This window comes from Struthio camelus, chromosome 1 (genome assembly GCF_040807025.1).
Source record: "Struthio camelus isolate bStrCam1 chromosome 1, bStrCam1.hap1, whole genome shotgun sequence".
Taxonomy (NCBI): domain Eukaryota; kingdom Metazoa; phylum Chordata; class Aves; order Struthioniformes; family Struthionidae; genus Struthio; species Struthio camelus.
The window spans coordinates 45,211,503-45,234,179 of NC_090942.1; the positions used below are offsets into that span (position 1 = coordinate 45,211,503).

Consider the following 22,677-nt stretch of genomic DNA (forward strand, 5'->3'; position numbering starts at 1 on the left):
GGATAAAGCCTTGAGCAACCTGATCTGATCTCAGAGCTGACCCTGCTTTGAGCAGGAAGCTGGAGTAGAGACCTCTCGATGTCCCATCCACACTGAATTAATAGGAGATTCAATGTCTGCATACAGAAAACCCCTAGTGCTGCCCCACACCGAGCTTCTACAAGTATCCCTCTCTTCTACTAAAGAGCTTCTGACTCAGGCTCAGAACAATAGTTATGTACAGAGGCTTCACCTCAGGAAAACTAATGCTGCCTCAGCGCCAGTGAAGTACTGCATAGCAGGTATCATGCAAAGCCAATGCCTAGCACACATTTTTGTTTAAGGGTGGGTGAGATTTGGGGGTTAAGAGAGGTAAAAGTTGCAGTTGCCACAGGGCTACTGTATTTCATTGGGGTTCTTTGTTTGTTTTTAGGCTTACCTTGTCAATGATCTTTCCATATTAGACATAAAACCTGGCTACTTTAAAGGTGAAATGTGATTATTGTACAGTAAGACTATGATAAGAGTTGCATATGACATTTGCCAGCCTGGACTAAGAGGCTTAAATGGTCTCTCCAGTCCTTCTTAGGAACATGGAAGCAGATCAAATACAGTAAAATCCTGAAAAAACACATCAGGGTTTTGTTATTTTCATTTCCCATGACCTTGTGAAGCATGGGAAATAAGTCATCCACCTACGGTTTTCCATTTGAAGAGAGTCTTTAAATATACAACTCCAACTTAAAGTAGTAGAGGTAAACATATGCACATAATAAAACTATGTAAAATGAATAAAAACCAAACAATGTAAAGATAATATTAAGACATACATACAGACTTGTATGGAACTGAATACTCATAACACTTTCTTTTTTCCCAAAAGTCTCCAGTATACTTTGAGCTACAAGAGGATTTAGAAAATAAGTATGTTTCAGCAAGGCAATGGAATAACAAGTATGACAAGTTTGTGCCAATTAATATTTTACATATCAATTCATATCGCCAAGTTTAGAGTTTCAGGGGGTTTCCTTGTTTTAATTTTTTCTTGTGGAAAAGAAATCTAGTTCCCACCAACTCTTACTGGGAACAAATATAGAGAAACTATTTTTTTGAGACAATTCTTTTAAGCTGCACAATGACTGCTCAAACTCATTCACTAAGAAGCATGCATATTCAGTTTTGCATGAAGCAAAACTAAAATACAGTAAGGCATGACTTTGAAGTTTTGGGGGGGGAGAGGGTTTTTTTGCAGGAGGGAAAGGATTTTTGATTTGTTTTGTGAGCTGTTTGCTTTCTCAGCTTGGTTCTTTTGAAATCAACACATCTGGGATATAGTACATTCAAAGTAGTAACAGGCTGTTGTAAAGGAAAATGACAAAGTAAGTCTGGAGCAATTTCAAAAGAATTCACAGGTCTTCTAGTTCTTTAGGAATGACTGCTTAAATTAATCCATTCTCTGTTTTCTCTCTTTCTGTATCCACAGAGAATATTACACCTGTTGAAAATGGGGGAAGGATTGTATTTTTCTACTTTTTTTGAGTTTAACTAATGGAAACAGTTGTTATATATAAAAATATATTTATTTTATAAAGATATGCTCACATAATAAAGCACACTACCCAGTCTGGATGGAAACTTCTCATTGGTTTAAAAACGCCCTTTTATGTTTAGGGGTTGTTTTTTGGTTTTTTAATATTCTTCTGTCTACTGAACCTGTAGTATAAAATTATAGACTAATTTCTTTTTAAGCTTTGGAAGTTAAGACCTAGAATCAGTGCAGTTTCACTAGAAACAGTCAAACCAAAGTCAAAATAAGGAAGTTCAAAACGCAAATTGTCCATAACATGTTCCATCTACTACACTCCCCCCCCCCAAAAAGCCTAATTTCATCATAAAACCTATGTGCTCAAAGGTGAGCCTTTCAGTACTCCCAAACCTGAATAACAACCAGAACTAACAAATCAGGATCCTCAAAGTCATTCTGAAGTTAAGATAATTCCAAACCTTGAGGTTTCAGAAACAGCATTTCTTCTCCATTTACCCTTTTGTTTTTTCAGCCTTCAGGGTTTACTCATTAAGTTATTATTTCCACAGCTATGAATATCAGAACTTACTTCTGAGAAGAGTGCTACAAAGACCTGACATTGCTATGCAAACCCATTACTTTCAGAAGACAACGCTCTGAATAAATGAATAAATGTCTGAAGAGACAGCGGAGGTGGGTTCAATCACAGAATAAAGCCAAAACACCAATGCATTACTTTCCTTCATTCAGGACAGTTTCATTCGAATACTCTAGATTATAGGGGTTTACAATATTGTTTCTCAATATCGTTAAATACTGAGATACTACAAGTTTCCTTGGAAAAAATCTATCTTAACATTATTCTCCCAAAGTTTTATTAGCTTCATATATCTGAGGCAAAACAACTGAGCAACAGGATGGACTGACCTCTTGCCATCTTTCAAACTACTTACTGTTTTGTCCTGCCGCCTTGGAGGAAAGCAACAAAGTTTTCCAGCATTTTGCTACCAGTAGGAAACTACAAAACCCTACACAATTTCTCCCACACAAATAATTTCAATGATTCAGCTCTGTTAGTGTTAACAGCTCTCATTATAGGGTTTTCTGCCACAGCACTTGCAGAAAGTTTCCTTCACCTGCATATGGTGAAGCAGGACCTTTGACTTGGGCTCTCCGTATGGCCAACTGGTTAAATATGGACCAGGTAAGTTCACTATAAGGTGGTGGAAAAGCGGCTGCACCTTCAGGTTCAAAAGGTTGCAACTGGTAGTATAAACTTCAACTGGCAGCCAGTTACTAGAGGTATCCCTGAGGGTTTGATACTAAAACCACTATGATGTAGCGTTTTTACTAACAACCTGAATGATAGGATGGAAAGCATTCTGAACAACTCTGCGGCTGGTAACGAATTTGTGTTGAACGGCTGAGGCTGGAGGGCAGAGTTGCTATACATGCAGACCTCAACAGTCTGGACAAATGGGCTGACGGAAACTGCAATAAGTTAAACAAAGGTAAAATCCAAGTCCTGCCTCTGGGACGCAACCAGACAGGCTGGAAAGCAGCTTTGTAGGGAAGGACCTGCGTGTCCTCATAGGCAAGTTGAAGTCGGCACTAAAGGTCAACTGCATACTGGCTTATGTCTCCAAAGGCGTAGCTAGCAGGTCAAGAAAAGTGGTTATTCTCCCCCTACTCAGCTCACATAAGGCTGCATCTGGAGCACCGCGTCCAGTTTTAGGTGCCTAGAACAAGAAAGATATTGACTCACTGGAGCAAGACCAGCAGTAGGCTATCAAAATGGTCAGGGGGCTGGAACATCTGAAGTTCAAGGAGAGGCTGAGAGTTGAATTTGTGCAGCCTGGAGAAGAGGGGGAGGGAGTGGGAGAAGAAATCTTATTGCCATCCTCAGCTCCCCAATGGGAAGGCATAGAGAAGACTGAGCCAGAAGTGCAACAGGACAACAGACAAAGTCAGAACAAGAGAAAACCCAACTACATATTAGGAAAAAAAAGCGAAGGTGGTCAAACACAGAAACAGGTTTCCCAGAGAAGTTGTGGGCTGTTTACCTTTGGAGATGTGCAAAATTCAACTACACAAGGTCCCGAGCAACCTGATCAAAATTGGCCCTGCTCTGAGCAGGAGGTTGGGCCAGACCACTGTTTCAGAGGTCAATTCCAACTTATATTATTGTTTGATCCTATGCCCATCACAGTGGAAGGTATATACACAAATGCTCAGAGGAGGGGGAGGAAATCTTCGGCTCCCAGCCTTAATCGCACCACTAGACTCATTTTCATGCTTATATCCTTGAGTCACTAGTTGCAAACAACAAGCAGTTTCTTTCTGTTTTGTAGGAGATCGTCAACCTATCATTTAAACAAATCACTTCCAATTTGAAGATCAGGCATTTTTATAAAGCAACAACCACCAAGTATTTTCAGAGCAATTGCTTACTAGAGTGAAGCTGCACTCAGCCTTTGAAAAAATTATGAAAGATAAGTCATTTTTAGCAGTACGTAGCAGTGTCTTCACTTTAGTGTGATAACAGATCATATCAACGTTGCCCTCCCGCCCCACTTTTCAATAAGAGTGAAGCCACCCCACTCGCACTGAAAAGCGAGATGATTTATATGTTTATTTAAAATTAAAAGTAGATAAATGTACAGCTGACAAGTTGTTTCCACTCTTTACCCTACAGTAACTTTTTTCCAGATGTATCTTGTCTTGTAAGTAGGCTTTAGGAACAAAACAATGATGGGACAGACAGCGTTTCAATCTCAAGTGCGGAGAAACAGCCTAGAAAGGACACAAAGGCATATTTATCTTTTTAGCCAACCAACATTTACATTTAGTTAGGGTTATTGGCTCTATGACAGACTAGCAAGAAAAGGCAGCAACTGGCAAGGCTGAACATTTTAAGAAGCTTTCAACCACCGATTACAACCTAAACGAAATATTGGTCTTACTTTCCGTAGAATTCAGAACTGAGGAAAAGAGAAAATACTTTATTTGCATTGCATTTATTTTCCACCCAATTACTGTATCATTTCAGATGATTCATCCCAAAAAAGGAGGTGAAAAATAGACTGCAATTATGTTTTCCAAACATACCTAATTATTAAAAGATTGTTTTAAAAACCAACCTTCCTAAAACTGCACTTAGAGAAAAATGCTAAGTCAAAATTAATGGCTTCTGATACTTTTCCATCACTGTCCTTCCCGTCCTAGTAGGAATAAGCGCTGGAATTTTTAAAAGTGAATAAATAAAAGAAGTCAGTAATTTCTGCTTGATTCCTGTGAATTCTGAGCTGAGCTGATACTGGTCCACAACCCGTTCTACTATGAAGACAGCCTTGTTAGAATCACCAAGAATCAAGCTATCCGTGTCATCTCTTAAAGAGGAGTTACAGTAGTTCCATGTGTATTTTTAGCTGGCATAAACTGCACTGTTTGCCCTACTCCAAAACAGTCCCAGTGAAAGGAGACCACGAACTTGGAAGGTGTGCAGAAAGCGATCTGAAAGCTTCTACAGGGGTTCTAGAAATGAAAACCTTCCATATTTGTTTACTACGCAACAAATTTCACCAAATAACTCAACTTACCTAGACAAGTGTCAGGATATTAAAGCACACCTTTGCACATATGCAAAAGAAGAATTGGTCATAAGATGAAAAAAAGAATGTGCCTTTTGAACAGATATTGCCCAGAGACTAGGCTGAAAACAGAATTCACAAGGGCATCAACAGGAAAACAGACTGGAAGAAGATAATTTCAATATATCGCTTTATCAAAAATCTGAGAGTACTTGTTCCTCCCAGGAAGAACAGCTTATTTTATACCCTGCCATGTCTGAAGGAAGGACGATAAACGGAAAAGGAATAAAATAAATTTGCTCACAGGCAAAGTAAGCAACTGAATGGCCTAATGTAACATGAAAGGTCAGCCAGGTCAAAAAAAAAAAAAACGTATCTCAGACTTTTGTCATAACCCCAGGGCCTCTGCATGAATGGGAAAAGTGTCACTGATCAGGCATAGTGTTTTTTTCCTGGAATTTTCTGAACAAATGTTTACCGAGACATTTTTCTTCTAACACATGCAAAAAGAAGAAAGTTGCTTCACAAGAGAAATACACACAGAAACGAGACAATCCAAAGATACTTTCTCATTAACATAGAGAGATAACTAGAGTTGCTCTTTCATTTAACTTAATCCTTAGATAGGGAATCGGCAAAGAATGATATGCCTTAGGGTAAACTTCTGGCCAAAAGAACCCAATCGCTGGTATAGGAGTCCACTCCTCTCTCATTGTCAGCCATTCAGAGGAGGATTTCAGCTGCGTTCCAACTTACCCAGTAATTGCTATGCTTGACACATTTGGCATTTAAAGTTTCCTTAAGGTTTTCCAACTGGAACCCAGCAACCTCCTGTCGATCTACACAACTCAGCACGCTGGACTACACTAGTAGCAGGAGCAGTTTCTTCCCCACATAAAGAGCGCCTCTCTCTCTGCTTACTTACAATTCTGTCACTCAATTTGACAACTACTAGGCACCACATGTGCAGTCCCCTCTGAAAAAGCAGACAAACTCCTGGCAGCAAGCCAATAGCTTGGTTTCAAGAAGTCATATCCTTACAGGTGTTAGTAAGACAACAGATGAACACAAATTGATGGAACATCCTAGCAAATTCGGCATTTGAAAACACTCCTATTTGATTAGTTTCTTCAGTATTTCATATACATGGGTCAGGAGACTGTTGTGTCTCGATTACGGCAGCTGCATGTACAAAATACACAGAATTGAGTTCTTTACACCTTTTAAAATCATTTATCACCCTGTTACTAGAAGAAGAACGCTTCTGAATTTAGACAGCTTCCAGCTGGTTAGACAAAAGTGTAAACTTTGTCCATAAGCGCGTTAAATCAAAATCAGCTATCTAACTGTCCTTCCTGGATCAACTAAAATTTTGATTATATATACAGGTACACACACACATATACACATGCACCTTTTTTCAAAAAGGGAACCACAGAAATAGTTGTAATTCTGCTGGTCAGGGTTCAGAGGAAAGAAAAAAAAAAAAAAAAAAAACCACCAACACAGCTATGCCAGTTAAAAAAGTAAAGCTGCACTTTCACCAGTCCAACCTGTTTTTCTTGGCACGGGACAGAAGAATTACTATAACAATACAAAACACGAGTCTAATAGTATAATGTGAATCCTTACAAAGCACTGCCAATATAGCATAATGGGAAACCTATGCATTTCTTGGATAGCTTGTGTTACTAGCACAGCTGTAAATGGGAAAAAAATACTACAGTAAACTTAACACCTACATCAAGCAAACACTTACAAACGGAAAAAACACCTCTAACATAGCTAAAAGTGTTATACCCCACATGCTTTATAATCTATACATTTACAGATAAAACGCTAATAAGCAAAGCACCACTTCAAAATCCTGCTAGGAAGCTTAACTGGTAAAAATCCTTTCACTATCAAGTTAAGAAGCATGTTTTGTTAACAGCTGAGTCAGTAAACGGGGCGGGGGGGAGATTATAAAGCTTACTATTTAAAAAAACTAAACTTAAGTAATGAATGTTAGATGCAACTTAAGTCTACTTCAACAGAACCTCAAGATTATTAGGAGGCGACAAAACCCAAATCCCATAGTACTTGATAGTATTCAGAGCAACATCAAATTACTAAGATTCAACAAGTTATCGAGAAACTACTTTATAATCAGTAAAAACAAAAAAAGCTGTTAGCATTTCAGAAGCCATTTTCAAAAGCCATCAGTACTTCGATAAGCACTGCGAAGATAAAAAAAAAAAAAAAAAACAGCTTTTAATTCTATCACAACGGTCTCTAACTACAAAGTGTCACTACTACTCCCAACCTGTCACCATTTGTTTTCAAAGCTTCCCCTATAGTTTCAGTCTTCTACTGACTTGAACACACAATACGTTTAACCTGAAGTCACAGAACTGTTTAAGACCTAGCACTATTACCTTCCTATTGAACAGGAGAAGGGAAATTAATCATTAATGAATAATGATCTGCTAATATTTTTCATGCCTATTTTAAGATAACTGGGACAACAAAAACTTTCACTTTCCTTATTCCACCACCCTTCCCAATGTTAAATTCTCTCATTGCATTACAACTGAAATTAGATTTGTTGGAGGCAGAAACTGCTTTTATACCCTCTTGCGGGCCAAGGAGCTTTTAGGTGCTTTTAGGTACTATCTTCTGCATTTTGTAGGCAGTTATCTACTTAATTTCTGGGCATCAGAATCTCTTCTTTCCATCACATCATTCTCCACCACAGAGATCATAAAAGAGGAGAAGCATAGCGTGAAATGACAACTTAGTACCAGAAAGTGATTTTTGTTAACATAAGTAAGAAAACAAAACACCCAATAAAGCTCTAAAAGAACATCCAGGGAAAAGTATATTAAAGCAGACACACACAGGTACTATGTGATCAAATTCAGTATGTAGCACTATCAAGTCACTATGTATAGCACGCTAAAGCTAAGCTTAGCATCTAAAGGAAAAAGATTAATAAATTGGGGTCCTGTAGATTTTAAACTTTATTCTTCTAACAAGCCATCACCTACACAGCAGCTTTCTTTAGTCTGAATTCAGTTTTAGGGTCACACAAAGTCAGGAGAACTTGAACTGAGTATGTTTGAACCAGTGCTTTGAAACATCTTCTCATAAGTAAATAGATATATGAAAGAGAGGATAAGTAGATAGTCCATGAAATACGCATTAATGTTTACTCACATCTGAAAACAAACACACGGTTTTTGAAGCTGTCCACTATCAGGCACGATCTAATGTTCTCAAGCTAAATACTTCTTGAGAACATACGCAGAATGGTTAAAAAATATTTAAAAATCTTTAAAATACCTAAAAAAGGGTAATTTTGCATAAATATATGTCAGTCAAAATGCAACATCATTACTAGTGAATTTTCTAGCAATACCTGGTACAACAAACATCAGCATTTATTAATACATAACCTTGGAATATCTGATGGAATGATGAATTGCTAGGTACTGAAATAACTACCATAAAGATACAAGAAGCTTCAAAGAAGCACTAACACATAGTGACAGATCCCAAAACTATTAGGGCCTAAAAAATTTGCCAACGGACAAGAAGTTGCTTCTCAATGCTTAAATACACTAAGGTTAAAAATACCTCCTCCCAACAGTGCAGCAGACGTTGTTACAGTAACAAATCCACAATGTTCCTGAGCAAAGACTGTGCTTTCCTGGAAAGCAAAGAGTATTTTGAGCAAGGTTCCTTTAAAAAATAATAATTAAGTAAATAAAAAAGAGGGGGGACAGAGACAGACAGAGAGAGAGACAGAGAGACAGAGAGACAGAGAGACAGAGAGACAGAGAGACAGAGAGACAGAGAGACAGAGAGACAGAGAGACAGAGAGACAGAGAGACAGAGAGACAGAGAGACAGAGAGAGAGAGAGAGAGAGAGAGATAGAAAGGAACTATCAAAGGACAATAGTTTCAAAAAAAGGGATTGGGAATTTGGAGCACAGCAGAGACCCTAAAATAAAGTGTTGAACTGTTCATATGCAAAAGCAGTATTAACTGGACCATGACTGGTTTACTTGGGGAAATAAAGATACAGCATTTCTAAAGCTCATATAGGAGCATGAGGTGGGGGGAATTATTTAGGAGGTTCTGTATAAAATAAACAAACCATGGACTAGAAAAGTTTGCACACACTAGAATTCGAGTATTAAAAAAAAAAAAAAAAAAAGACTCACTTGAATACTCCTGCTTTGGAAAGTGATGGATGCAAGACCGATACCAGAACACTTCACCTCAAAGCAAAGACTATGCAAGTAAGGAAACTAATCACTTCAATTAAGAAGTGCAGGATCAGCCTGTAAGAACACAATTTTAAAGACTTCTTCCTTCCCTAGAACTCATTAATTCCTTCCCTCCCGATATCTTCTCACATGCAAGTGACTGCGGGAAAGTGCTTATTAAGTCCCAAAGAAAGGATTAGTGACTTTAGGTACGGAGAACAGGATCTCATCTGCTGCTGCTGCTTTAGAAACACATATCTTGTTTTTATTGGCATTTTAATAATCTCCAGTGTTAACCAAAAGAACTGATAATACAAGGTTTTTTTTCTGCAAGGATGTTGGTCATCAATATTAATGCAAGACTGTAAACTAAAACACAGCTTTGTTTAAAGTTTCCTCTGGCCTTTCTTATTAACCGCAAAAAGCTAAAAACTTGGTTATCATTCTTCTGAATTCCTCTAGGAGTATTATAAATCAATGCCAGATTTTTATACTAGTAGCAAACCACAGAGGACAGCGGTGTTGGCTGATAAAAATATCTTCCTCTGCTTTCAAAAAAATGCTCTTTAAACCACTACATTTTTTCCAGTGCAGGAAATTCTTTCGGGTTCCAAACTGAATAATATTTACACCTGAACATCTATTCAGAGCTGACATATTAGTTTTCTTTCATTACTATTGTTTTGATCCTATTTTGACGAGCACGTACCTCTTAGTTTGATCTTCCAGTAGTCTTAAAAGTTATTCTCTGCCAACATAAAGACATCCCCTCCCCCCAAATCACTCTCGATTAGAGGGGCTTTTATTTTAAAAAAAAAAAAAGTTACTACTGCGCAACTGTTTGGATGGCACACTATAGTGACACAGAATCCACCTCAGGGACTGCGCTGAGGCTTCTGTGTTTTTCTACGTGATGCAGGGATAAAACTCCACCACCTCAGTTTTCGCCCAGACGCACCAACGAATCCACGTCGAGGGGAGGCACGTTCAGCAGGGCGGCGGGCAGCAGCCAGACCCCCGGCCCCGGCTCGGGGCCCGCAGCGCCCGGCCCCGCGCGCCGGCCTGCCCCCACGCGCGCCCCCGGCTCCGCGGGGTCTCCGCGGCCCCGGCACGACGCTCGGGCCGGGGCAGCCCGCCGGGAGCCGCCTCCCGCCGCGCGCCGCGCCCGGGGCTCAGGTGCGGCGGCGGCGGGCGAGCGCCCTCCTCCCTCCCTCCGTGCCTGCCGCCGGCCGGCCGGCCCGTCCCCCGCGGGCTCACCCACCTCGGCGGCCGGGATGTTCACCACACCTGTCGACCTCCTCTTCTCCCGCAGCTTCCTCTTCTCGATCTGCCCTTTCCCCTTCCTAGCGCTGGGGCCGGCGCTCTTCCCCTTGGCGGCCAGCTTCTCCTCGCCCTCCGGGGAGCCCGGGGCGGCGGCGGGAGGGGGCTTGGCGGCAGGCTCTGCCCCCCGGCCCCCGGCCAGGGCCGGCAGCGGCTCCTTGACGGGGGCGGCCCTGCTCAAGGCGGCGCTGGCGAGGCTGACACAATGGACGGCCCCGCCGGCGGAGGGCGCCGGCCGCTCGGGCGGGGCGGCCGGGCCGCCGGGGTGCAGGTTGTTGTTCAGCTCGGCGGAGGACGTGCCGCCCAGCGGCTTAGCCTCGCCGCCGGCCGCCGCCGCCTGGCCCGGCGGCGCTTGCTTGGCCCGCATCTTCTCCCGCTTGGCCTTCCACTCCTCCAGAAAGTCCGTGGTGCTGCCCCCGGCGCTGCGGTAGCCACCGGTCGCCATGTTCGCGGCGGGGTAGGCGGCGAGGTTGCCCCAGCAGCACCTCTGCCACCGGCCGCCCGCCCTGAGGCGGCTCTGCCGCTGCCCGGGGAGGAGAGGTCCCGGCGGGGCGGGCGGGAGGGACGGGGGCGGGGAGACGGGCTCGCAGAAACACAAACACCCTGGAGAGAAACAAAAGGGGAGCCGTGAAACATCCACGCCGCAGCCCGTCCTCGTCCTGCCTCCCCGCAAGCCCCTACGCCGCTCCCCCTCACCCCACCCCACCCCGGGACGAGGCGCCACCGGCGCCCTCCCTCAGGCGCGCGGTTCCAACCGCCGCCTCGTTCCCCCCCCCCCCCCCCCGCGGCAAGGGCCGCCGCGCACCGGTTCCCCTCCTCTCCCCTCCCGGCGCCCGGCCGCCTGCCTGCCGGGGCGGCCCCCCGCCCCGCGCCCGCGCGGGGAGCGCCCCGGCGCTCACCTCCCGGCCGGCGGGGCCGCGGCACAGGCGGTCCCCAGCGCCGGCGGCACCAGGTGAGCAGCACCGCCTCCCGCCGTCCCGGAAGGAGCGGCGCGGCCCCGAGGCTTCGCGAGCTCCCTCTCCCCTCCCTCTACGCCCGCCCGCCCTCCACCATCGCGGCGCGGACAGAGCCGAAGCGAGGGCGGAAACTGCCGAGATGGCCCTTAACAATGGGGCGCGCGCCGAGGGCCGGCACGGAGGTTCCGACCCGCCCGGCCCGGCCCAGCCCGGTGCGCGTTGCGACCTGACCGCGCCGCGCCGGTTGCCGCCCGCCGCTGCTCCGCCGGCGGCGGCAGCGCCGTGCTGCCACCTGCCCCGGCGTGAGCGCAGCCGGAGGGGGACCCCCACCCCGGCGCTGCCAACGGCGAGGCGGGCGGCGCGGGAGCGGGCGAGGGCTGGGGGCGCCGCCAACCGCCGGCCAACCGCCAACCAACGGCCAACGGCCGGGCGGGCTGCCGCGCCGCCTTAGGCCACGCTCCCGTGCAGCGGCGTTTGTCCAAAAGCCTCCGGTGAAGGCGATTCCCGCCGTGCCCTCGCCCCAGCTGCCCCGCAGGCTTTGTCCCGGCGGGCCTGGGGTGAGGAGCTACCGGGAAGGTGCGGCCGAAGCGGCCCGGCGCTGCGCCGTTGGTGAGCGGGGGGGGCGGCCGGCGGGTGTGCGGCCGGCGCTGCCTCCCGCTGTCCCGAATAACACGTCGGAAGTCCGACTTCGTGAATTTTTGACTTCAGCTGTCGTTAGGAAAACGCTGTGTTTAGGGAGAAACGCCCTCAGGAGCTGCGCCGCGTTAAACTGAGCGCTCGGCAGCGTGCGGCGTGTGCGTGCCTCAGGGAGGAGGCGGTGCGTGCTGCGGCTGAAAACGTAAGGATCGCTGCGTGTTGTGCTGGTCGACGGGGTTGGTACACCTTCAGACCGGGAAGAGTCTGAACTTAATCACTCCCGCAGCGTAACAGCTTCCTCCTGTCTGCAGCTCTGGTGGGCGCACTGAAGTTACTGAGTAGACCTCCCTCGTTTCTGCAGGCGCGAGGTCGGGGCAGAGCCTGGGCTCTCCTGGTGTGACGAGAAACAAGGGATTTCCTTCTGTCACTCTGCAAAAGCTTGAGAGATGTAGCGTTTGTAAATAATACAGTCTTCGGCTCGGGAAGCTGACTTTCTTAAGTATTAGGGAAGACACACGTGCAGCGAATGTGATTTAAGTATATTGTTTTCATTCGATTGGTATAAACGGTCAAATGACAAAACCTGCATGGAAAACGTGCCCTGTTTTTTTCTGAACTCGCTATATCATAATAGAACCCTGGAAACTGATTGTGTTGTTTTTGTAAATCACTGGTTTCAGTAACATTTGCTTAATTCTGATTTATGAGGAGTACACTAAGAGGAATGAAGGACTGGGTAGGTGCTACTTTTGCAGTAGGTTCAGGCAAGTGGGCTAGAGCAAGATACAAGTTTATGTCAGAGGCACAGGAAATCCAGAAAACCTGGGTTTATGTAGCTGGGAGCATATCACAGAATCACGGAATCACAGAATCGTTTAGGTTGGAAGGGACCTCTGGAGATCATCTAGTCCAACCTCCCTGTTCAAGCAGGGTCACCTAGAGCACATTGCCCTGGATCACATCCAGACGGCTTTTGAATATCTCCAGCGAAGGAGACTCCACCACCTCTCTGGGCAACCTGTTCCAATGCTCTGTCACCCTCACAGTGAAGAAGTTTTTCCTCAGGTTCAGATGGAACTTCCTGTGGTTCAGTTTCTGCCCGTTGCCTCTCCTCCTCACAGTTATTCCTCACTTTTCTCTCTCTTTCAGATTCAGTTCAGAATTTGTCCATTGGGTTAATAAAACCCTCAAGTAGTTTAGATTATAAACTCTGTAGACGTTTTTGGTTTCTTTTTACACTGTGCATATAAACATATATATACATATATATATATAAAAATATATATATACACATACATGTATAACATCTAGTAGAATGGAGTCCCCAGTGCCTGACTCTAACCTTTCTGTAGCCAGCAGTATAACTAACAGACTTACTTCATGCACACCACTTACCACTTTGACCTTATGTGCCTCTCTGTCCTGTTCTTTTGTACCGTAATTGGTGCTCCCTCACCATACCAGCCTTCTGTGCCCTTCTGGTGATCATTCGTTTCACTTAATTCATATCTGATTTCTACTCTGGTTTGGGTTTGGGGTTTTCTTTGGTGAAGAGGGTGGTTTTGAAAGGGGGTTTATATGTTTGCATATAAGGAAGTTCAGATGCCAGGATCCTTGGTGCAGAAGAAACCTCTTATTTTTCAAGCTGAGGGAAAACACCAAAATAAGCCAGGAAGTAAATGTTGAAAACATTCTGTAATGTAATTTTTTACTAACTCTAATACTTCTTAATACTCAACAATATAAAATTAGTAAAGTTGATCAAATTTCTACTTGGAGATCAAGTGTTTAAAAAAAGTTGACTTAACGAGAATTTTGATCAAGGTCTCTGCCCCAGAGCCCCTGAATTCTTACCTGTAGAGTTTTAAAGTTAGAAAACTACTCAGTTATATTTTTAGGAAACATAATTTAGAAAAATTCAGATGAATAGTTGTCTGCAAGGTACTTCTCCCATTCTGTCAAATACTGCCTTTTATACAACAAAGTTCTCTTGTGAGAATCAACATAGCTGTGACAGTACCAGTATTTGTGTCCTCGCTCATTAGTATACCCCACGAGGAGCACATCTGGCCAAAAATGTGTTAAAAGGGTCAGATCAGAAAGTTGTTATTTATAATATGTTATGTCTATGGAGAAATAGAGCAATAAATTTTAGTTCTTAATCTCAATTCTCCATTACCTTGGGTCTTCCCAGTTGCTGCTTCAGCCCCTCTCAATGTGGCAGCCATTATCAGCAAGGTTTAAATGTGTTTGGCCCACTTGGCATCTCTTCTGCCACCCTTATTAAGCATAGGGGATGCTACTGCTGGGCTTTAGCTGGATCTGCCATTGTTGTTAGATTTTTTTTTTTTCCTAGTGCCTGTAAAAAAAAATGTTGGGTTTTTTTTTCCCAGTGCCAAAAGGCTTTGTGTTCTTTACAGTCTGTTATATATTAACAGAAGTTATGTTGTGGTGAGTGAGGTTGGGCTTAAGTGCCCGCTACAAAAATGCTGACTGTCAGATGTTTGCATCTCAATAAGGTTGTCTGTGCTGGAGAGCTTTCAGGGATAAAGTCCCAAATAGTTTAAGTATCACCCTGCATGTTTTCCTCAGCCACAACTGAGAACAGCTTAATAGGTTGCAAACATTTTTAGAACAGCACTTTTCTCTTTTCTTAAAAAATTCTTAGGGATATTTTTAAGGCCTAGAAATACAATTCATTTTATTAGCCACGTTTAGAACTATCAGAATGACAAAGGACCTTAAGCCTGAAAGTAGTGTTTTCTATATACTCATTATTGTGGAATGAGACTCTCCCCTAAAGGTAAAATTACTACTAGGATTTGGTAGGATGGTCTAGATCTCCTTTGCCAGGCAAAAAGCAAACACTCCATTTTTTTCAATTTAGAATAAAAAACATCATTTATTCTTAAAATCTTGAGGAACTGAAGTGCCTTTTGAGGTCAGACACTTTAAAGCCAGATCCTTTGTTGAATGGTTGCAAGCAGTTCAATATTTCTGTGATTTCTGATAGAGATTCCACCAAATTACCCAATCTTATTAAGGTTCTGTGTACGAGTTTAGCTATCTGAGCCATAATCTATCAAGTGGCAGTTTTCAAGGGATGGAAAATTAAACGGTCAACCCAATAACACTGTATTATTGGCTGAGCAAACTAAGGACAACATCCGAGTTCCTAGCCAAAGTCTATTTGCATGTTATCCCAACTTTTTTAATACCTGCTGACCTCCATGCTGTATGCTCTGTACAAAAACACTACTTCTCTGTCACCTTCTTCAGCATCTTTGGAAGCTCTCCCCAAAAACTCTGTTGAGATTACTATATTTGCCTGTCTAGCTCTTACATACGCATACTCTTCCTTCCGTTCTGGACTTCACCCCATCTGTGTCTTTCTTACCTGAACTTCCATGAAACTCTTCCCCTAAATCCACCTATCTAGTACTTCCTGTATCTGATGCCCTTTGAAGTTCCTTCAGTCAACATTCTTAATGTTTCTTCTCCTAATACAAACTTTTTCAGTTACGTGCTTGTTTCAGAACCTGCTTTATCACTCTTGCAAAATTTAGAGAAATCACCCCAGTAGTGTTCCATTAAATCTACCCTCTCAGCTGCTTCAGTTTCACCTGCTGTATAATCCTCATACGATTCTCACACTTGATACTAACCTATCTACGTACTTATTTCTGCACTATTCTATTATTAACGCTGTTGCTTAAAATCACTATGATTCAGTGAAATCTTACTACCACCTTTTCATGGAAATGTCCCTGCTTCACTTCTTAATCCATAAAATTTCAAAAGCCTTCTCTTTAAACCTTTCCCATTAAATCACTTGCATAACTTCTCATCTTTCTTCAAAATCCTCACATATGTGCCATGAAATTTCTAATGTCAATTCTCCACATAAAAGTAGTAACCTTCCTAATGCTTCCTAATGCTTTCCAAGCCAGCGCTTCGCTGTCCTGTAGCAATACTCATGTTCCTCTCTCCAATCACTCGTGCTGCCTCAGACCACGTTCTTAGAATGAGATGGGATACACTTTCCAAATGTGTAAGTAAGTGTCTTTCTCCTTGTGCTCTTCCGTTATTCCCAGTTATATCTCTACCTGAAAAAGGAATAGCTCTGTCAGAGGCAGTCAAAAGAATTTAAAAACGTTGGTGGTGCTTTATAGTCCAAAGTCCGTAGGCCTTTCTCCTCTGACTTCATAAGGTTCTTTGCAGTGGATCCCAACGAAGGAGTGGAGCTGTCAAGGATAACACAGAGATGCTTTTTTGTCTGATTTCTGGATAGTTAAGTGAGTGCATATTTTGTCTCTGACTGACTTCCTTTTTTCTGTTTACATCTGAACTGTTTGCTCTTCATATTCTCTCTTAATCTCCAGTTCATCTCTTCTTACCTACCAATTTCTAGTATCACTTCATCTAGGTTATTTTCTTGTTTTTGTCTAAATGTGGATAAACTGTTCTCCCTCGCAATTTAGTACCCCTTTCTGCTGCCTCTGAGCGATGCGTACTATCTAAATCTGAGAGGCTTAATCTGTCGTCATGGATTTTTATTTCCTGACCTTTTCCTTCAGGGTTTAATTGAATTATTCTCCCTCCCCGCCTTGGCTGAAACTTACTGTCACAGTACTCACCTTCTGTCAAGGTTTTCCTCTACAAGGTTCTAACCGTTAATTATGTTCTAGTCACTGTAGTTAGTGGTTTAATTACTTTACTTTGTTTTGACTGTTGCTTGGGAACTCATGCAAATCTGACTTTACCGAGATACCAGTTTTATACAATCTGCTATATTATTTAATTGGATGCTTAAAACATTTATTTCAAGTGCTAGGTCCTTATTCAAAATCTTTCATGTAAATATAATAGAGGTTCATGAAATAGCTGGATTTTTTGAAAGTGTTAGCATTCAAGATCAGTCCTAGGGTCCATGCTTTCTAGTCCTGTCTCTGCATGTATTTTACCATTCTTCACCTCAGCTATCATTTGACTGAAAATAATTAAACTGCTTTTTCAAACTATGCAGTATTGTCTCTTATAACAAAGTTCACTCACCCGACTGACTGAGGAGTGTGCTGTGGGAAAAAAAAAACCCAACCCTTACAGAAGGAGGTTTCCTTGATTTTTCAAATACTTCATCTAATAGTATGAGAAATTAGTGCAGAGATTGTTACCTGTCTCCGGTTTGCAGTTGTTGGATAAGAATGACCGTGGCGATGGGACTCAATTCAGCATATATGCAGCTGACTTCAAAGGCATGGTAAGAACCTTTTATGCCACAACTCACAATCTCAGTCCGTAAGATGGTCTGTTGCTGCTTCCCATATCCTGTACTATATGCTTTTCCTGCCCTACAGCTGACAACCTTGGCAGTGTTTGGGAGAGAAGGAAGAAGAGGGTGAATGCTCTAAGGCAGAATGTGCTTGGGGACCAGTTTGCAAAAGGCCTAAAAGCAAATCTCGTGGTGGGGAACTAGTAGGAACAGGGTATGATCACGATACAAAGGCAGCACTTAGAGGAGACAGTATTACCAGTATAGTCCCTACTTTTGTGTTCATTCTGAAGTAACCTAGGGAGGTTCTCAAAGCAGAACATTTTGGTAGGAAGGATACATCAAAACTGAAGTATTAGATAAAAATTTATGGAATAAATTGATAAAATGAACAATAACAAATTGCCAAATTGAGTGACAGTGATAAAGCAGCAGATAGAATTCAGTGTAGATAAATGTAAAGTCACTCATGTTGGGAAAAATTTTCCAAAGTAAGATATCATCCAGACATACGTGAGCGGAGTTGAGTCTGTCAGAGCAAAATGATGCCACGGAAGACCCATGATTCCCCGTAGCAGGAATACCAGGGATCTGATGCAGAGGCATCAGATTTGGCTGTGCTCTGGCGTACTCGTGCAGCCTGTACCCTCACCCTGCCAGGAGTGAACGGCTTTCAAACAGAGCTGCTCTGGTATCTTTGTGGTCCCCCATGAGAAACAGAGTTTGTGCAGTTTTCAAAGCATGAGCTAGCCTTGGATGTTTTGTGTGGCACGTGTTCATGCCACACAAGCCTCTGGACTCCTGAGTACCCAGGGATACTCTGCAGAGGTAGCTGGGCTGCCACTGCTGTAGCTGGATGTAGGAGCCGCCAGGTTACTAAGCTGTTGTGCCATCTAGGATACTATCGCCCTGGTAATGAAGAGCTGACTGTACCTATCCGAATGACAGAAATAATATCATAGGTTTAAGCTACTCGTGGTTTTAGCCGAGTAACAACACCTTTGTTGCTTTTTGTGTGTATGTTATGTTGCCAGATTGGACATCACTATCTAATGATCTCCAGTAGCGCTTAGTACAAAATTATTTGTATATCTGTACATTCCAAAAGCTTTCATTAGAACTGAAGAGCCATCAATCAGCACCTTTATTAACAGCTGCGGAGCCTGTTCACTCTTTTTAAAGAGAACATCTTCTAAACATACTCGTCTCTATACAGCTAACTCTTGCTATAAGTTTAAAACACTGTTCAACAGACTTTGGTCCCCACCAGATGGAACTGACAGTTCAGTGCCTTTCTGTGTCTCCAAACAAAAAAGTATGTAAGCTGCACACAAATGAATAATTAGAAAGCAAATTCGGTGGTTAGTGGCTCACTGTCAGTCTTGTTGGTACTGGTTACGATTCATAACCCTTAGGGCTTTTTTTTAAAATTAACAGTCCTTTTGCTCTTAAGACTTATTTTGATTCTTTGAAGAACCGATACAGAATCAGTAAAAACTTGCTCGGTCTATAGATTCTCACTGTGTACCCCCTGATTAAACTGTTTTACTGCACCCTTTTGATCTAACCTCTTGCAGATGAAGAGTTGCATGCAGTACAAAGTGCAGCACCAAGCACATGCAGTAGGCGCAAAACTACATCCCAAAAGAATTACGGTTAGGGCTGACGGACCTCCTCAAAGAGCTGACTAAGAAACTTGGCCCTCACTGAAATGCAGTAGATGATGCATGCAGAATTTAGTGTGATGGCTTTTTACAATGCTTTGTTTGAGCTAACAGTTGATTTGGCGATTATTTTTCTCCTGCTCCACAGTATTTTTAGGGCGTACTGCTTTTCATATGATGGACCATAAAGAAATTCCCTTGTAAAAGGAATCACGCAGATATTTCAGGAATTTAGTACTGGTTATTAGTAGCGATCATCTGGAAGTGTCCAAAACAAACAGAGGAAAACACAAACAGCAATCAATCAATGGCTGTGACATATCAGTAAGTGCAAGCAGAGAAGGGGGAAGCATTGAAAGGAATTCAGAGCCAGTGCCTAAGAAACCAAATGAAATACAAAGGGAGAGAAGAGCTTAAAGAACATAAAAATATTTCCTATTGTTAAAATTGTTTAAACTGTATTGGTATTTTCTGTTATGAATCTTATTTTAACGATACATGGCCTTACTATAGACATTTAGAATGACAGCTTGGGGCTGAATTTTTGTGTGAACAATCGGAACAAAATCTATGTGCCTAAATAGTAAACATTATATATAAACAAACGTGGACAATGTTTAAAAGGGAATTTTGTGTTTTGATCATAACGTACATTTTTTCCTGTTTTAAGGTGAAAAAACCGAAGACTGCTAAAATGTATTTTTAAAATAGGTAAGTTTTAAATACATATCGAGAAGAAGGTGTAAGTTAAAAAGTTACTTGAAAGAAGACAGGTTGCATACTTCCTCCTGCCCACAAGCAAGTTCACAGTTAATGCTCGGCTTACGCTATTTGTTCCCAGATTAGGCACAGATCCAACAGGCATCCCCTTATGTGTTTGCTTTATTGTTGGATGCTAAAGGAGTCATAGTTTGGCAGCCTTTTAAGCATATGATATTCTATGAAAACTTCAATAAATATTTGTCTTAAATAGACCATGGGGAAAGTCTTTTAAACTGTTCTTTCTCATCCTCTGAGATTCAAAAGGAGATGAAAGGAAACTAATTAAGAAATAGTGAATGATTATTTGCCTGCAAATGCCTTGATGTGCTGAAAACAATGGAAAAAGTGTAAGACCTTCCACTGCTTTTTGCCCTGAAACTGTTTAGAGATAGGAAGGAGACACACGGAAAGATACCTATAAAAAATAGTGCTGATTCCTGAGGAGGTAAATAACTGGGTTAAGCAGTAACAGGTGACTTGTAGAGTGCTTAGCTTATGGTAGAAGAACATGCGTAGATTAGAGGGCAACTAGAGTAGGTGGGAACTAAATGGCTTGGTAGAGACATTCCTACTGAGTAAAGATTAGATTATCACTGAGACGATCCAGTGGTCAGGAAAAGATTACTGGAATCTTTGAAGCCATTAAGGATATGTGTCTCTGAGAGACTTGGGATAGAGAGGTGTGAGAAAAGGGGGGGGGGGGGGGAGTGAGAAACAGAGGTGGAAACCATGTAAATTGAAGAGGTTGCTAGCACTGTGGAGAGGAAGATGTAGAAAAGTTGCTGAAAGGTGAGTAGGAAACTTGCAACAGGCAAGCAGAGAGGCTAATAGGAGAAACAACTGTAGAGCAACTAGCTTGGGAGAAGTAACCAGGGGTTAGGTCTGAAAGGGGAATGTAACAGCAGAGAAGCAGCAGCAAATGAGAAAATGCAAGAACCAACTGAGCAGAAGGATGGGGGCAGAGCTTTTGATATTCTGCCCCATATTTCTAATGGGGCAGAAATAGGGAGCAAGCGTCAGAGGGACTAAATGAAAAGTGCTGGGAATCAAACGTCCGAGAAGGACCTGAGAGATGTGGGTGGCATAGAGGAGCAACTGGGAAAACTGATGACTAAGATAAGCAGAGAACAGGGAAGCATCTTTTCTCTCCAGAGGCTATGGCATGCAGGAAAGCTTGTAGTGGCTTGTTGTTAAAATATGAAGGGAGTTCTTATATTCAGTGCCTGCATGTAGCAATGCTGAGTGCCACTCCCCAGAAACTGCAGAAATTCAGGGAGTGCTTGAGGTCTCGGGAGAAGTGCCTTCATGGGTCTTTCAGTTATTGTTGATACCGTCCTCAGTAACAAAGAACGTAATTAGACCTTGAAGCCCCGCTCTTGCACAAAAATAATAATAATAGTAGTGTTAGGGTCTTGGAAATAGGGGCAGAGCCGCATCAGCGCACAGCTGAGGAGAAAAGGACAAGGAGACTGGAGAGCAATGTTAAAAAGGGAAGTGAGGAGTGCTCATGATATAGCATAGAGGTTCGCAAGGCAAAGAACAGCAAGAAGAGATTGCAGGAGGATAAGGGAGGACTACAAGAAGCCCTGCAGTGCGCAGAGTGCTGTGGGTACAAAGCAAAGCGTGTAACTATAACTAACTGACACGCTTACCCTGGGATCATACTGAAAGGGGATTGACCAAGAAGGGGTCTATCGATGGTTTAGCATTTCAGCTGAGTGCAGTGTGGCTATAAAATGCTGGCGTGACAACTTTTGACACGGAGGCTTTTCTTTTCTCCTCTCCTCCCCTTGGATTTATTTGAGCCTTTCTGTAGTGCTTTGTAAGCGGCTACTCCTAGGAGACTTCAGCCTGCAAGTCCCTTCAGCCAGTGCAGCGGTTCTGACCGAGAAATGGGTCCTGTGAGGCCCTCCCATGCTCTCGGGCTCATCCTTCCCCCTGACTCTCTAGCCAGCAGTTTCTTGTTTGTGGGATCTGATGGCTTTCAACTAGCACTCCCAAAATGAACACTGTATACCATGCCCAGGGTGTTAAATCACACAGCTTCTTTGCAGGCTTGCAGGATAAGATACGTAAGAGGAGTCTCTTGCCACGTTCAGACTAAGTCGGTGCATCCTCCGTGTCTAAATTAGACTGAGAGTTCTGCTCATCATACTGTAACTTGCTTAACTTGCCTAAAAGGCAAAATTTTCTTCAGTCGCTCTCATCTGTACCATTCCTACATGCTCTTGCCAAAAAAAACCCTATAGAAACCACACTGCCCTCCCAGACAAATACCAAGCACATTTCATAGAGCGTGTGCATTACTCCCATAGTCTTTGGCCGGGTGGCAGCTCATCCTGTCTCAGACACTGATAGAAGCTGTCACAGCACTGAAGAAGCTTTCTGGTGCCACCTTCTGGTTCACACTATGCCCCATCAGCGGGGCCTTGCACTGTGTTGATGCTTCACTGAAAAAGACTCTGAAAACTGACCTCAGTGTAATTGTTTCTAGGCAGGAATTTGTAAAGTAGTATTAGCACATAAGTCCATAATCAGCGGAAGTCCCTCCCCTCCACCCCCCCCCCCCTTGTAATTTTAAAAAGGAGAGAATTACTACTTCTTCGTGCCTGGGGAATAAATAAGGGCAACAGAAGCGCCCTTTTATTCATAGTGCACTGGCATTTTAAACAAGGTAGCTGAGGAGGTGTTATTGGCAATTTACATGACAAAATATGGCA

At 43.1% G+C, this 22,677-nt stretch overlaps 1 protein-coding gene across 2 annotated transcripts in view; it reads right to left on the reverse strand.

Moving 5' to 3' along the window:
• PAWR (pro-apoptotic WT1 regulator) overlaps nucleotides 1-11,760 on the reverse strand; it is an 86,996-nt gene extending 75,236 nt beyond the window's left edge. The window contains exons 1-2 of one of the 2 annotated variants that reach the window (XM_068936363.1): nucleotides 11,567-11,760; nucleotides 10,609-11,270 (exon numbers count right to left, since the gene is read on the reverse strand). In XM_068936363.1, coding sequence (XP_068792464.1) covers nucleotides 10,609-11,112 — 504 coding nt within the window. In that variant the 5' untranslated portion in view covers nucleotides 11,113-11,270; nucleotides 11,567-11,760. The remainder of the gene's footprint in view (nucleotides 1-10,608; nucleotides 11,271-11,566) is intronic. The other variant, XM_068936362.1, reaches the window with a different exon arrangement.
• Between the last annotated feature and the right edge of the window lie 10,917 nt (nucleotides 11,761-22,677).